This window comes from Pagrus major, chromosome 24 (genome assembly GCF_040436345.1).
Source record: "Pagrus major chromosome 24, Pma_NU_1.0".
NCBI lineage: Eukaryota > Metazoa > Chordata > Actinopteri > Spariformes > Sparidae > Pagrus > Pagrus major.
In genome coordinates this window covers 138,147-150,898 of record NC_133238.1, presented here as the reverse complement: position 1 = coordinate 150,898, position 12,752 = coordinate 138,147, and the positions used below count along the sequence as shown (strand labels likewise).

Genomic DNA, 12,752 nt, shown 5'->3' with positions numbered 1-12,752 from the left:
AGTCCTCTATTACACCAGGTGAAATCTTTTGTAGAGGGATTAAAAAAAACGCCACGCATCAGTCAAGGAGAGGTTGGAACAAAGTAATGAAATGAGGTTATTATTCTGAGAAGTTTGATTTAATCTAGGAGGGTATCTGTCATATCTGGACATTCATTAAAGTCACCACACAAAATTATATGTGATCCATTGTATTTCCTGTGGAATTCTGTCAGTTTTGCTATTATTTCATTAAATAAAATCTTGTTGGAAGCATGAGAATTAAACCCATATATATTGCAAACGATGAAGAGAGCATTGTCTTGTTTAATTATTAGTGCAATCCATCTACCATTATCAGAAGGCACTGTTTCAAGAACATCCCCTTTAAACTTGTGTAGAAAAATTGGCACCCCAGCTGAGTGATTAGTGCCATGACTAAAGTGAACTACGTTACCCCATTGTATTTTCCAAAACTTTGTATCTGACTCACAAGAATGTGTTTCTTGAAGTAAAATTAAGTCAGCCTCATTTCTCCTGCAAAGCAAAAAAATCGCTTTCCTCTTAGTAATGTCCCTAATACCCCTGACATTTAACGACATGACATTAAGAGAGTTAAACTTAAAATCCATAAGACAGAAAAATAACGGGCCGCAGAAGGAGGCTTTCTTCCCCTCCTCTCTTGCGTTCTTAACCAGGGGCCACAGTTTCTCTCTCGCTGCCTTGTCTTCTGGAGACAGTGCTTCGGAGATTCTCAGTTTTTTGTCGAGCAGAAACTTGGAGCCTTTCGCCTCTCTCCATATCGCGTCCCGAAGACATCTCAATGCAAATAGGATGATGGTCGATCTACTCCATCTGTCTGCCGCCGCTGCCCAACGCGATGTACGATGTCCAGGCCCTCTTCCAGATTGTTGTGGATTTGGGGAGCCGTATTGCCCAGGATGTTGATAATCTTGTGCCGTATGTCCTCTCCCTCCTCCTCTTTCACACCGTGCACCTTCAGGGACCATCTCCGGCTGTACCGCTGGCACTCCGCGATGTGCGCTTTCAGTGTTTTGTTCTCAGTTTGCAGTTTTTTAACCACGTTTTTCAAGCCGTCCACTGTTTGTTTTTGTTGGTTAACGTCGAGAGTGAGTTGCTGGACGGTTGCGGATAATTTCTCCAGGTGCTTCAAAGTTAACTCCGTTGTTGTCTTTATGGCGGAGACAGTACGTAAAGTCTCATCATGCTTTCCAGAGAGCACGCGAATTGCTTCCAGTATTTCCGCGTTCTCTCCGCCACCTGTCTTTATCTTCTTTGGTGGAGGTTTAATCGGAGTGTCTGGAAGTGGGACAGCGAGGCAGATATGTTGAGGGTCTTGGTTAGCCTCAAACCAGTTACTGTCCTCCATTAACTCATGTCCACTAGGAACCTTCAAATCCTTGATGGAGACTAGCTTGTTGCTAGCCTCGGCCTCGTTTGATGTACCAAGTATGTCGCCGTTAGCTTCCTCCATCTCTGTGGTTGTGAACGATATTTTCCTGCCTTTCCTTTTTCCCCATTCGACTTAATTTCAGTTTAATGTGTAAAGTAGTTACTTGTGCGTTGGCCAATGCGCATCTTAAACTTCACATTGGTTGTTTAACCACAAACCTCCTAAATTACCTGAGAGAGCTTGAAAAACACGTCTTACTAGAGCGCCGCCATCTTGGCCTCCCTTCCTGAATTTATATCCTAAACCAGCCACTTTCTGATTACTTAATGGGCAACCTATCAGGCCTGTGATTACAGTTTTTGAAAGCTTTTATCATCATCTTTTATTTGAATGGCTGCCAATGCCTCAATGAGAGATTATTATATTCTCCTTTGAAGGCTGTGACCCTTTGATGTCTGAAAGAGTTTACATTCCCCAATAGTGTACCGAGAAGCATTCTGGGAGTGTTGTCAGTAGTCACTCAAGTCTCTTTTTTGAAGTAGTTTGGCATGGAGGATCGCTTGTTGGGAATGCTGATCGCTAATTAGCAAAATTCACCCATTTTTAATTAGAGTTAGCATCTAAGATTTCACTTTTGGAATATGAGTTATCCTTGTAATTACAGTAGTGATTTCTGTGCAATATTTTCAATGAGTAGGAATGCTACATTGGGACTGATTAGGGTTAGGGTTACACCTTGCAATTTAAAGTAAAATTGGTAATGTGAGCTTATTGCATTACGCTATGCCATTTTTTCCCCAACGTACCTCAATTCCAGCTGTCCTTCTGGTAGAAGTCTGGCAAATACAAACAGTTTCCTCAGCCTTCCACGGATGTTGTCCAATGTCAGATTTAGCTCCTTTGCCGCTGTAACCAGCTCCGCAAACTCCTTTAGATCTTCTTTGATCCAAAAGGTGGACAAACAAAAGGGGGAAAATAAACACTGTCATGTGCATTGTTTTGAAGGTAATCCTGCCAAGGCCTCGAAGCTCAGAGGGCAGTTTTCTTTTTTACAGTGGAAAGTAAATAAAATGGAAGGGACACATTTTCAAAGCAGCAAGACAGTGTTGTTAAAGCATACAACAACAAAACTTACCCGTTGGCAACTGAGGTCCTTGCACTTCAGTTCTTTCCCAAACAGGTGTCGCAGTAACTTGTCAAACTCCGGCGGATAGGTCAGTCTTCTGCGTTTTCCCTTTGTGGATAATTACATGTTATGTGTGAGAAAAGAAAGAAAATACTGTTATATAACAATCACTACAAGGATTATTTATTTATCTGTAGTACTTCTAGCCATGATCGCTGTGCTAAAGACATTGTATAAATTTGTGTGTTTCACTCACAGGCAGTGGTGCCAATGTTGGCAAGTCCTCTGAACTGCTGGAACTGTGAGCCTCCTCCTCCTTCAATGAACTACAATTGCAGCAATCTGGCTGACTCTACCATGTCACAGTAAATCAGAATATAGTTGTTAAGAATTTGGACATTGTCACACCATGGTGAGGAATGTCCTGTCCTGGGTTTTGTGTCTCGTGAACTTCCTGTTTTATTTTGAAAAGTAACTCTCCTCTCGTTTCAGGTCACTTGCCCTTCCTCATGTGCCACCAGTCTGATGTCTCCTCTAATCCCTAATTGTTTCCACCTGTGTTCCCTCACCTGATGTGTCTTATAGTCTGCGTCTCCCTTTGTTCTGTACCAGAGTGTTGTATTCGTCACGCACCCCAGCCCTCATTCACAGCCTTGATCACGCCAAGAGTCAAAGTTTGTATTTCTGTTCTTGATCTTCTTAAGTGAGTGACTTTTTGTTTGTAATTTTTCTCAGTGAATTCCAGGTCTAGTTTATAGCCATTTGTTTGCCTCCAGTGGAGTGCCTCATTTGTTTCATTGTTTTTCATAGTCAGTCGAGAGAGTAGTTTATGTTTATAGCCTTTTCTTCTTCCTCCGATTGGAGTGATTTTTTGTTATAAGTTTTCATAGCCAGTGAGCCAGAGTAGTTTAGTTCTTAGTCCTTTTATTTGCCTCCTCAGGAGTGATTTTCGGTTCCCTTATTCCTTTTTCTTTGAGGTTGTTTTGCCTCATTTTGTTGTAGTGCTGTTGCTTGTTTTTTTTAGCCAGCAGATTAGATATTGTGCTTTATAGCGTATTTGTTTGTCACCTTGCTCAAGAGTTCAAGTGAAGAAAACAAATTTCTCAATAAAAGCCTGCTCTAATTGTCCTAATTCTGCTCCTGAGTCCTCCTTCCTAGCCCAGGCCTGACAGACATTTGATTTAGTATATAATCACATTCTGTTGTATATTTAAGGACTACTGTATATGTCACATCAATTTTAATTTGTGCATGTTAAATACTAAAGTCACTAAAATTGCTTGTGTGGCATTTTACCTCAGCACCCTCACACTCTGACTCCTCCTCGCATGCAGTAAATGTTGACCCAGCTTCAATCTGAACGGTATGAATGGATTTAAGTTGAAGGTTTATCATCTTATACTGTGTTAAGTATGACTGCTTTACTCAGAAATTTGGTGTTTGTGTGAATGTGTACTCACTGGTGAACCATGCTCTTCTTCACCAAAATGTAATGGATTGTTTCTTGGGACATAACCTACCAGTCCTGAAAATTTCACCAAAATCCATTCATAACTTTTTGAGTAATCTTGCTAACAGTCAGACAGACAAACAAACAAATGCTGGCAAAAACATAACCTCCTTGGCAGAGTTAATAATTAGGGCAATAGTCTTTCCATGGAAGCGGGGTTAGGGTTAGGTAGAGGAAATAGTGTTGTTAAGTTACCTGGGGAGGTTTGTTTGCACGGGCAGCAGGGAAGAGCGAAGCCCCGTCCACTCAGCTATAATGCGTGGGTGTGTGTCAATGTGAGCATAAGGAGGAGTGCTCAGAAGGTTGATGTGGGACTCGAACCCGGGTGTCGTTCTGGGAAGAGTGTTCCTCCTTGTGCTGGTCAGGAGGAGCAATATATAAATACAGTAAGGATTATATACATGGTTGAGTGATGGACGTGAACCCGGGTCCCCCTGTGTGATAGGTGGAAAGTTATGTCTTGCACCATCAAGGGATGATGCCATTAAATCTGTGGGGGCATGTAAAATGATTGCCGGATTAAAGTGGAGGAAACAGAAAAAGAGAGGGGGAAAGGGGTAATAGGAGTGGGGGGGTTTTCTATTCATTTGTTAAATAAGAATTCATATAAAATATCTGTAAAAAGAGGAATGGAGCATCGGTAGGGTGGGGGATGGTGTGGGTTGCAGCCCCCTGAGATGAGAAAGGGTTAATGAATAAGAATGCAAATAATTATCGAATAAAACAGGTAGGCACACAAAACCAGTGCGATAAAATGGTGTAATAAGTCAAAGCATGCCAGGTCCAAGGACCGTGAGGGGGAAATCCGGCCAAATAACCATCCCACCGAGCTCCATGTCCTGTCTATGTGAAACCATACTTTCAAAATAAATTAGATAGGGTTAGGCTGAGGGAACTGAGCCTGCCCCCTGAAGGGGACAGGTGGTGCACAGTCGTTCCCCCGGTCGTACTCGACCCCCCGGTCCCAATAGTTCCAATAGGGTTGGTTGGTGCATCGGCGTCTCTTGCTGTATCGGACCACAGTCCACCCTCCATCAAAATTTCCCATCCTTGTGGGTAAATATTTTTCAATTGTTTTTTAATTCTGGTGTAGCCTTTTGGTATATATGTAATAACGTAGATGTTTGTTATTCATTTATGAAATGAACTGTTTTATCTGAATTAATATTTTTAAACTCAAATTTTGATATAAACTAAAGAAATGAAATTGTTTTTAAATGTTTTAAACAAAAAATACGAGTGCCTGGGGCATTGTTTCGACCCTGTCTGGGTTTTCTTCAGGCCTGCAAACAAATGCTAACTGTCTGACTGACTTGTGGAGAGATGGTTCCCTTTCAGTGGTCTGAGCAAAGGTGAGCTCCTTCTCCTGAGCGTATCATTTTATATCCCTCTACTCTTGTGTTTCAATGGTCCCGCCCCCTTTCTACGTTAGGAAGCAATACTATAGTTCCCCTACAGATTTAAACTTTTTTGTACATGAAATAATCTGAATGTAGGTTTTTGAAGAAAGTATGAATTTATGTATTTATGAAATTATCTAATTAAAGACTAACTTTTTAAGGTATTTAGGGCCAATATACCTTGTTTACATAAAAGTATACCATGTTTTTGAGTGAAAATAAAATGAAACAATTATTTTGACTTTATATCATTTTGACTATTTGACTTATCACAGAGTGGTATATGTCAAAGTTTAGTGAGGATTCCATTTTTGAATCATTTGAATTTTTTTTAATGGCAGCACATAATCACACCTGCTGTCCTCTGGGGTCAAAATTGACCCCGTCTGGTTTGACTGTTTATAAAACAAAGTATAAATTATCACCCACCTCTGTGTTTCAACTTTTTAGTCAACTTTATTCCAACTCATTACCTGACATATAAAACATAAACATTCATTTCCAAAACATTTAACTTTTCAAAATTAACTTTTCAGAATAGGGAGAAGAAAGAGCAACAGAAATGTAGCTTAATGCTCACCTTGCCTCGCATGATGTGAGGTATCACCAGCTGTCGCCCGAGCTCCTCCAAGAGCAGTCTCCTCCTGTTGTATGCAGACACGTCAAGAATGTTGTAGAAGACAACGAGGGGCCAACGGGCTGTCAATCTTGTGCACGTATACATACTGGTAACCTGAAACAAACCAAAAAATATTCAGGAAAGGAAGTTTATTTCCCTACACACAAATTCAATGCATTATTCCTTTCTATATATAATATAAATATTATGAATAATAAATGTGCATTACCTTGTCAAGGTTATCGACACTCCCTTTGTTGTGATTGTAATCTTCGATGATTTTTGGCCTTTTGTCATCCCTGTTGCTCACAGCAGCATCCCGAAGCAGAGTGCTCATCAGAAGAACATTTTTCTGTTTTTTGGGGCGATAGGACACCAGAGCATGGGTCTCGGTGAAGGCAAACTTCGATGAGAACCGAGCCCTGTCCGTTTTTGACACCAGTGCAGGGGGTAGCTTGGGCTTATTCCTCAGTACTGTTCCCAACATGTACAGCTTTCTTTTCAGCAGCTGCAGGCCAAGGACATGTGAAGTAAAGAAGTTGTCACAGGTGATTGTTTTCCCCTGGAGCCCTTCTGTCATGTTAAGGACAATTCGCATGCCCTGATTTCTGATTGCGCACCAGTAGGTTTGCCAGCAAATACCTGCATGTTCCATGCATAGCTGTACCTGGCATGGCATGCTGCCCATATTTTTATCCCATATTTCCCTGGTTTACTCGGGATGTACTGTTTGAATGGACAACGACCTCTGAAGGGCGACCAGGCGCTCATCCACAGTCACATCAGTGTATGGATCGTACATCAACGGCAAGAGAGACACCCACTTGTCCCATACGTCTCGAATGGGAGCAAGTTTGTCTCGTGCACGGCGATCTTCTCTTGTGTCTTTATCATCAAATCGAATCACTCTTGAGATTTTATGAAACATCTTGAGCAGGGGTCCCCAAACTTTTTTCTCTGGGGGCCACATTGTCGTTCCTGACTGTGATGGGGGGCCGGGATCGGGTCGGCTTACATAGAATTGTATGACCCAGACAAAAATCATCATCAGCAGGCCTCATTGTGTAGCCTAGTACAGATTACTAGCCTGGCACAGCCATGCACACTACTATATCAACACTTGATTCCTGGCACATATCTTTACTACTTTTGCAACCCACTAGTAATCAAGTCTTCACACATTGTTTTAATTTGAAATACCACAGATATTCCATTTATTTTATTTTTAAATAAAAATAACATCAAAGGTAAGAAACAGCTGCCTAGTTGAGGTGATTGACACTGGCAAAGGTGAGTGAAAAAATTATATTTTGTAGGTAGGCCTATTGATATTATTAATATTAACAATAATAACTGTGCAGCACTAGGTCAAATAAAGAGGCCTATAAAATGAATGTACAAAACAGTGAAATCATAATATGAATGATAGATAGCCAGCTCTTATGCCTATCCAGGTGAATATGTTCTGTAAACATTTTTTTAAGTCAAGGTGAAAATTAAATGAGCAGTAGGCCATTCACAAGTCAAAACTAAAGGACAACAATAATACAGAATAATGGGAATCAAAATCAGTAGTAGCCTATAGGTGAGCTGGATTTGTACTTAATGAATTGTGCTGTCTTTGGAAAGGAGTCAGCAACAGCAGTCTCCTCTCACTCCTTCTGCCTTCTGGAGCCCTGGCATGAGCACAAGAAGCACCATATTCAGTAAAAGACAAGACATACTGCTATCAGTTTTTCTCTGACAGAATTTTACAAAATATGTAGCATTCATATTTCATATGTATTATTTATTCAAATTAAAATCAGTAATTATCAAAATCAGTGTGCTTACCTTATCAGTGTGAGCTGTGTGCTTGCTTCTGACTGGTGAGAAGTTCAATGTCTGGTTGCAGTCTAGTGGTAGCCAGTCTCAAGGTCTGATGCAAGTGTTCATCTGTGAGTCTGCTCCTTGTTGGATTCTTTGTTTGCTTCATATGGGAAAAGGTTTGCTCACAGATGTAGGTGCTGCCAAAAACCGTGGACATCTTCATTGCATGTTGTTTGATGTTTGGGTAGTTTTCCTCAGGGAGCGCTCCATAGAACTCAATAAGACGGTCACGCGTCTTTAAGGATATCACAATTCTGCAACTCGGCTAGTTCAAACTGAAGAGAGGGAAGGACATCATTTATGTCGGCAGTAAAAGGGTTCTGGAACAAGCGTATTCCTTTACCGTTGACATGAAGCTCGCAGAACCGCGCTCTGAACTCTCCCTGCAGCATTTCCAGCGCATCCTTGCACTTTTCGACTGGGAACGGGAAAGCTGGTTTCTCAGCGCAGAAGCTTTGGGTGGCAGGGAGATGCGTGAAGTCCAACTTTTGGACCTGTTGCACAAGCAGCACTAGTTTGACCTCGAATGCTTTGATGGGGGAATACATGTCACTAATTAGCTTCCCTTTGCCTTGGAGCTGCACGTTAAGGTGGTTCAGCATCTCGGTCACATCAGTTAAAAATGCGAGATGCCATTTCCATTCCTGATCGGTCAGCTCTTGTACCATTTCACCTTTAGACTGGAGGAAGGTGTTGATTTCAGGTAGCAGGTCGTAGAAACGGCGCAACACTCTGCCTCGACTTAACCATCGGATTTCTGTGTAGTACAGAACATCTCCGTAAGCAGACTCAAGTTCGGAGAGAAAGGCCTGGAACTGTCTGTGTTTCAGCGCATTTTTCCGGATGTAGTTGACACAGTGCACAACCACTTTCATGACAGACGCCCACCTCAGAACTTTGCAGCATAGTGCTTGCTGGTGAATTAGACAGTGGACTTGTAGTGGGGGGGTGAGACCTCGTTCCTTGAATACGCTGTTCAAGCGCCCTACTAGCCCCCTCGTTGTACCAACCATGCTAGGTGCGCCATCAGTGGTGATGCTGGCCAATTTAGACCAGTGTAGATTGAGGTCATCCATCGTTCTGCTCACTTGGACATAAATATCCTCTCCTGTCGTTGTTCCTTTGAGACTTTTTAGTGATGCCAGCTCCTCAGACACTTCGAAGCTCGCGCTAACGCCTCGAATAAAAATTAGAAGTTGTGCTGTGTCCTGCACGTCATTACTCTCGTCGATGGCCAAAGCAAAAAAATCTAATTCTGACGCTTTCTCATGCAGCTGGTCATATACGTTGTCCCCCAAATCTTCTGTTCGCCTGGTCATAGTATTTGCGGAAAGACTCACCGCGTTGAGCGCATCCTTATTGTCGGGACACACCTCTTCGGCCACAGCAAGCATGCATTCTTTAACAAAGTCCCCATCAGTAAATGGCTTTCCGTGGGTAGCTAGTAGGTGAGCTACCTTATAACTAGCTCGGACAGCAGCCTGGTTGATCTGGGTTTGGCGAAGGAATACGTTCTGTTGTGCAGCCAGTCCGCCTTTCATCCTCCGAATCCGGTCTTCTCTTGGCTGCCCTTGCAAACTAGCATACTCTTTATGTCGGCTTTCATAGTGACGACGCAGATTGTATTCTTTGAATACCGACACACTTTCTTTGCATACAAGACAAACTGCACGGTCCTTACACTGAATGAAAAAATAATTGCTGGTCCACTGTTCTTTAAAAACTCTGCACTCTCTGTCTACTTTTCGTTTACCACTAGCCATTTTGCTGAACACTGACAGTTCTCTGCGCATGCGCTGCCTGATCTCGCGAAAATTCGGAAAGTATGAATAGTTCATTTTTATAACTAAGTATCAATTTTAATTAATAAATTCAACACAATACAAGGTGCAGACATATTATCATTTGCCAAAAAGCAATTTTAAAAAGTATGCCATAACCACTTTTGGGGATTGCCTCATAGGGCCGGTTCAAATGGTGGGGGGGTGGGGGGTGGGGGGGCCGGTCAGGGGGGTGGGGGGGTGGGGGGCCGTAGTCGGCCCACGGGCCGTAGTTTGGGGACCCCTGATCTTGAGTGTCATGGTAGCACGGAAAATTTCCATGCCAGACTCAGTTTGCCATAAACTAGCTGTAGCTTCTTAACTGGATCGGTACACACCAGCGAGCAGAGGTGAGACCAAGTCATTGTTTTGCAAGTCACAAGTTAGTCTAAAGTCTTTGCCTTCAAGTGCCGAGTCAAGTCCCGAGTCAAGACAGGCAAGTCCCGAGTCAAGTCCAAAGTCAAGACCAATAAGTCTCAAGTCAAGTCCCAAGTCCTACCGTTTGAGTTTCGAGTCTTTTCGAGTCCTTTTAACAACAGAGAAACAACAGAGATTTACACAGATCATGTATGCTTTTAAAATCTGTATATATTTATCAAACCTTTTTTTGCAGGAACATTGTTCAAACACATTTGAAATAAACAAATGCAAATGCAATTTCCACAGAAAGCACTGACATTGTATTTCCATAGCTTATTGCACTATAATTAGCTGCACAGCAGTTTCCGCCCTGTATTGTATTGAACGCATATAATTTTGCATAACAGTTTTCACCTTCAACTAGACAGGTGCTTTAAATATAGCCTTAACCTTTTCCAAACATGGCATCACTTAAAAAAGAAAAAAAAAAAAAAAAAGATTTCCTCAAGATTCAAGTGTCCTGACTTTCCAAAAGTGTTTGTTTCTGTCTCAAAAGACCCTCATTTTTGTAAAACACTCTTCAACTTAAAACTTAAATTTAGCCTTAAACTAAAAACCATGTCTTCACCCTCAAACAGGTATTTGGATGAAGTGAGCATCACAAAAACAGTTAAATGTTACTTTTCCAAATATGTCACCACTTTCTAAAACATATTTTTGACTCATTTCAAAAGCTAAGTGTAACCTTAACCTTTTCAAACATGTCACCACTTTATAAAAGATATCCTCACTCAAAAAAAATGATCTTAATAATCTAGTGAGTGTATGTGTGTGTGTGTATATGTGTGTGAGAGTGAGTGTATTTGTGAGAGTGTGAGTGTGAGTGAGTGAGATTGGAAGGGGACTGGATTGGAAGTGTCATGAACATGGCAATGAACAGAGTTGTGCTTTTCTATGTCAGGGCCCTATGCTGCATTGCATTTGCAGAAGATCAAATTGGCCAAAAGGTTGTCAGTCATTTGTGCACGATGGGGACGTAGTATGATGCCACCGTGGCTGAAAACTCGCTCCACTGGAGCACTAGAGGCAGGCACTGCCAAGACTCTGATGGCCACTCGGAAGAGTGAAGGAAGATTCTTCATGTTCAGTGCCCAGAACAAAAGTGCGTTCTGTCCTTCGGCTATGTCTAGGTAGTGACTTAGCTGTAGTGCTGGAGTGGTCCCAACATCCTTCTTCTGCCTCTTATGGTATGCAGCAAACAGCCCTTCTCCTTCTCCAAGGTCTTCTTGCTCTTCTTCGTCAACCAGAGACACGGGTTGCTCAGTCTCTGCTGCATCTTGCAGGATCAATTCTGCAAAAACATTTAACAACAACAGCAGAAACAAAAGAACCCTTAATACCATTGGTGTTGGTGATACAGTGTTAGACTGAAAAATGCAATTATTGATGCTGTTAATTAGATTAGACTATGAGGAAAAGAGTTGCATTGAAGTCAATAATATTTACCTTTAACTCTTTGTGCCACCTCTGCCTTGATGTCACGATTGACCAGAACATGGGGCTCCACCCACAGCAGAGAAAAGGCTGGATCCAAGGTGGCTGCTTTGAGGTAGACTTGGTCTGAAAAGGGGGCAGGTTGGTCACAGATTCTTTCGGCTGTGTGTGAGCCTTTGAAGTGATTGCAGGCCAAGAGATTCGTTTTTAGCTGTATCCTCGTTGTCTCTCTCTCTATCCAGTGGACAGTGACACCAAGGAATCCCCTCATCTTACGATCAGACCAGATGTCCACAGTGACTGAAACATGCTCAGCGTTGCTCAATTGAGTTTTCAATCTTGAACGTCTCTTCTCAGCGAGGCTCTCGGTTTTTGATGTCAATGTTCTGCGACACACTGGGCTGTACTTACTGTCAACTACTGTCAGAAAGTGCCAAAAGCTCTTGTTTTCCACAATAGACAGGGGAAAGTTGCAATCAATGATTAAGTCGGACAGTATTGCATTGGTAATAGCCTTCTGTTGTGGATGACTCATGCTGTAGTGCCCTACACGAATGTCCAAGAATTGTGAGATTGAAGGCTGTTGTGGTTCATCTATGATGCTTTTATTCATCTGGTATTCTTCAAATCTGTAAATGGTAAGCATATCAAACAGATGTCAGAAAATCCCTTTTAGCCACACATAAATTGCATTGAAACTATCTCCTCATATATCAATTATAACATTGTTTTAACATTACATTGATAAAATAAATTTCATTATCAGTGTACACTTACTATAATAATAATATTTTACTGCTTTACCTTGCCATGAAACAGCCCTTTCCGACAGGAAACTTAAGTATGCTAGTTAATTCACTCTCTACAGCACACCAGATTCCATTGGCAAAAACAGCAATTTTACCTGCATCACACAGAAATGGCTGGTTTACTGCTGGCTATTCTATGTCTTCATGATAGTTCAGCTTAGTTGTGATTTACCTAAATAACATGACCTAATGAGGCAGCAGTAGACTAGCAGCTAGCAACTCCTGTGTGCTGCAAAGTAAAATGGCCATTTTTGTCAATGGAATGAAATGGAGAGAATGAGATATACTTAGTTTTCCTATTGTCTGGCAGCAAGCTAAAATGGTACACATATTCTTAAAATAAAGTACATTA

General features: G+C 41.7%; 1 protein-coding gene across 1 annotated transcript; it reads right to left on the bottom strand.

Annotated features, from left to right (window-relative positions):
• Positions 1-8,144: 8,144 nt before the first annotated feature.
• Positions 8,145-9,458, bottom strand: LOC140992415 (general transcription factor II-I repeat domain-containing protein 2-like). The gene has a single exon (XM_073462719.1). The coding sequence runs from the start codon at positions 9,456-9,458 to the stop codon at positions 8,145-8,147; it is 1,314 nt and encodes a 437-aa protein (XP_073318820.1).
• Positions 9,459-12,752: the final 3,294 nt, after the last annotated feature.

Coding starts and splice junctions, on each gene's coding strand:
- LOC140992415 (XM_073462719.1), bottom strand. CDS start 9,458: ATGAAAGGCGGACTGGCTGCACAACAGAACGTATTCCTTCGCCAAACC.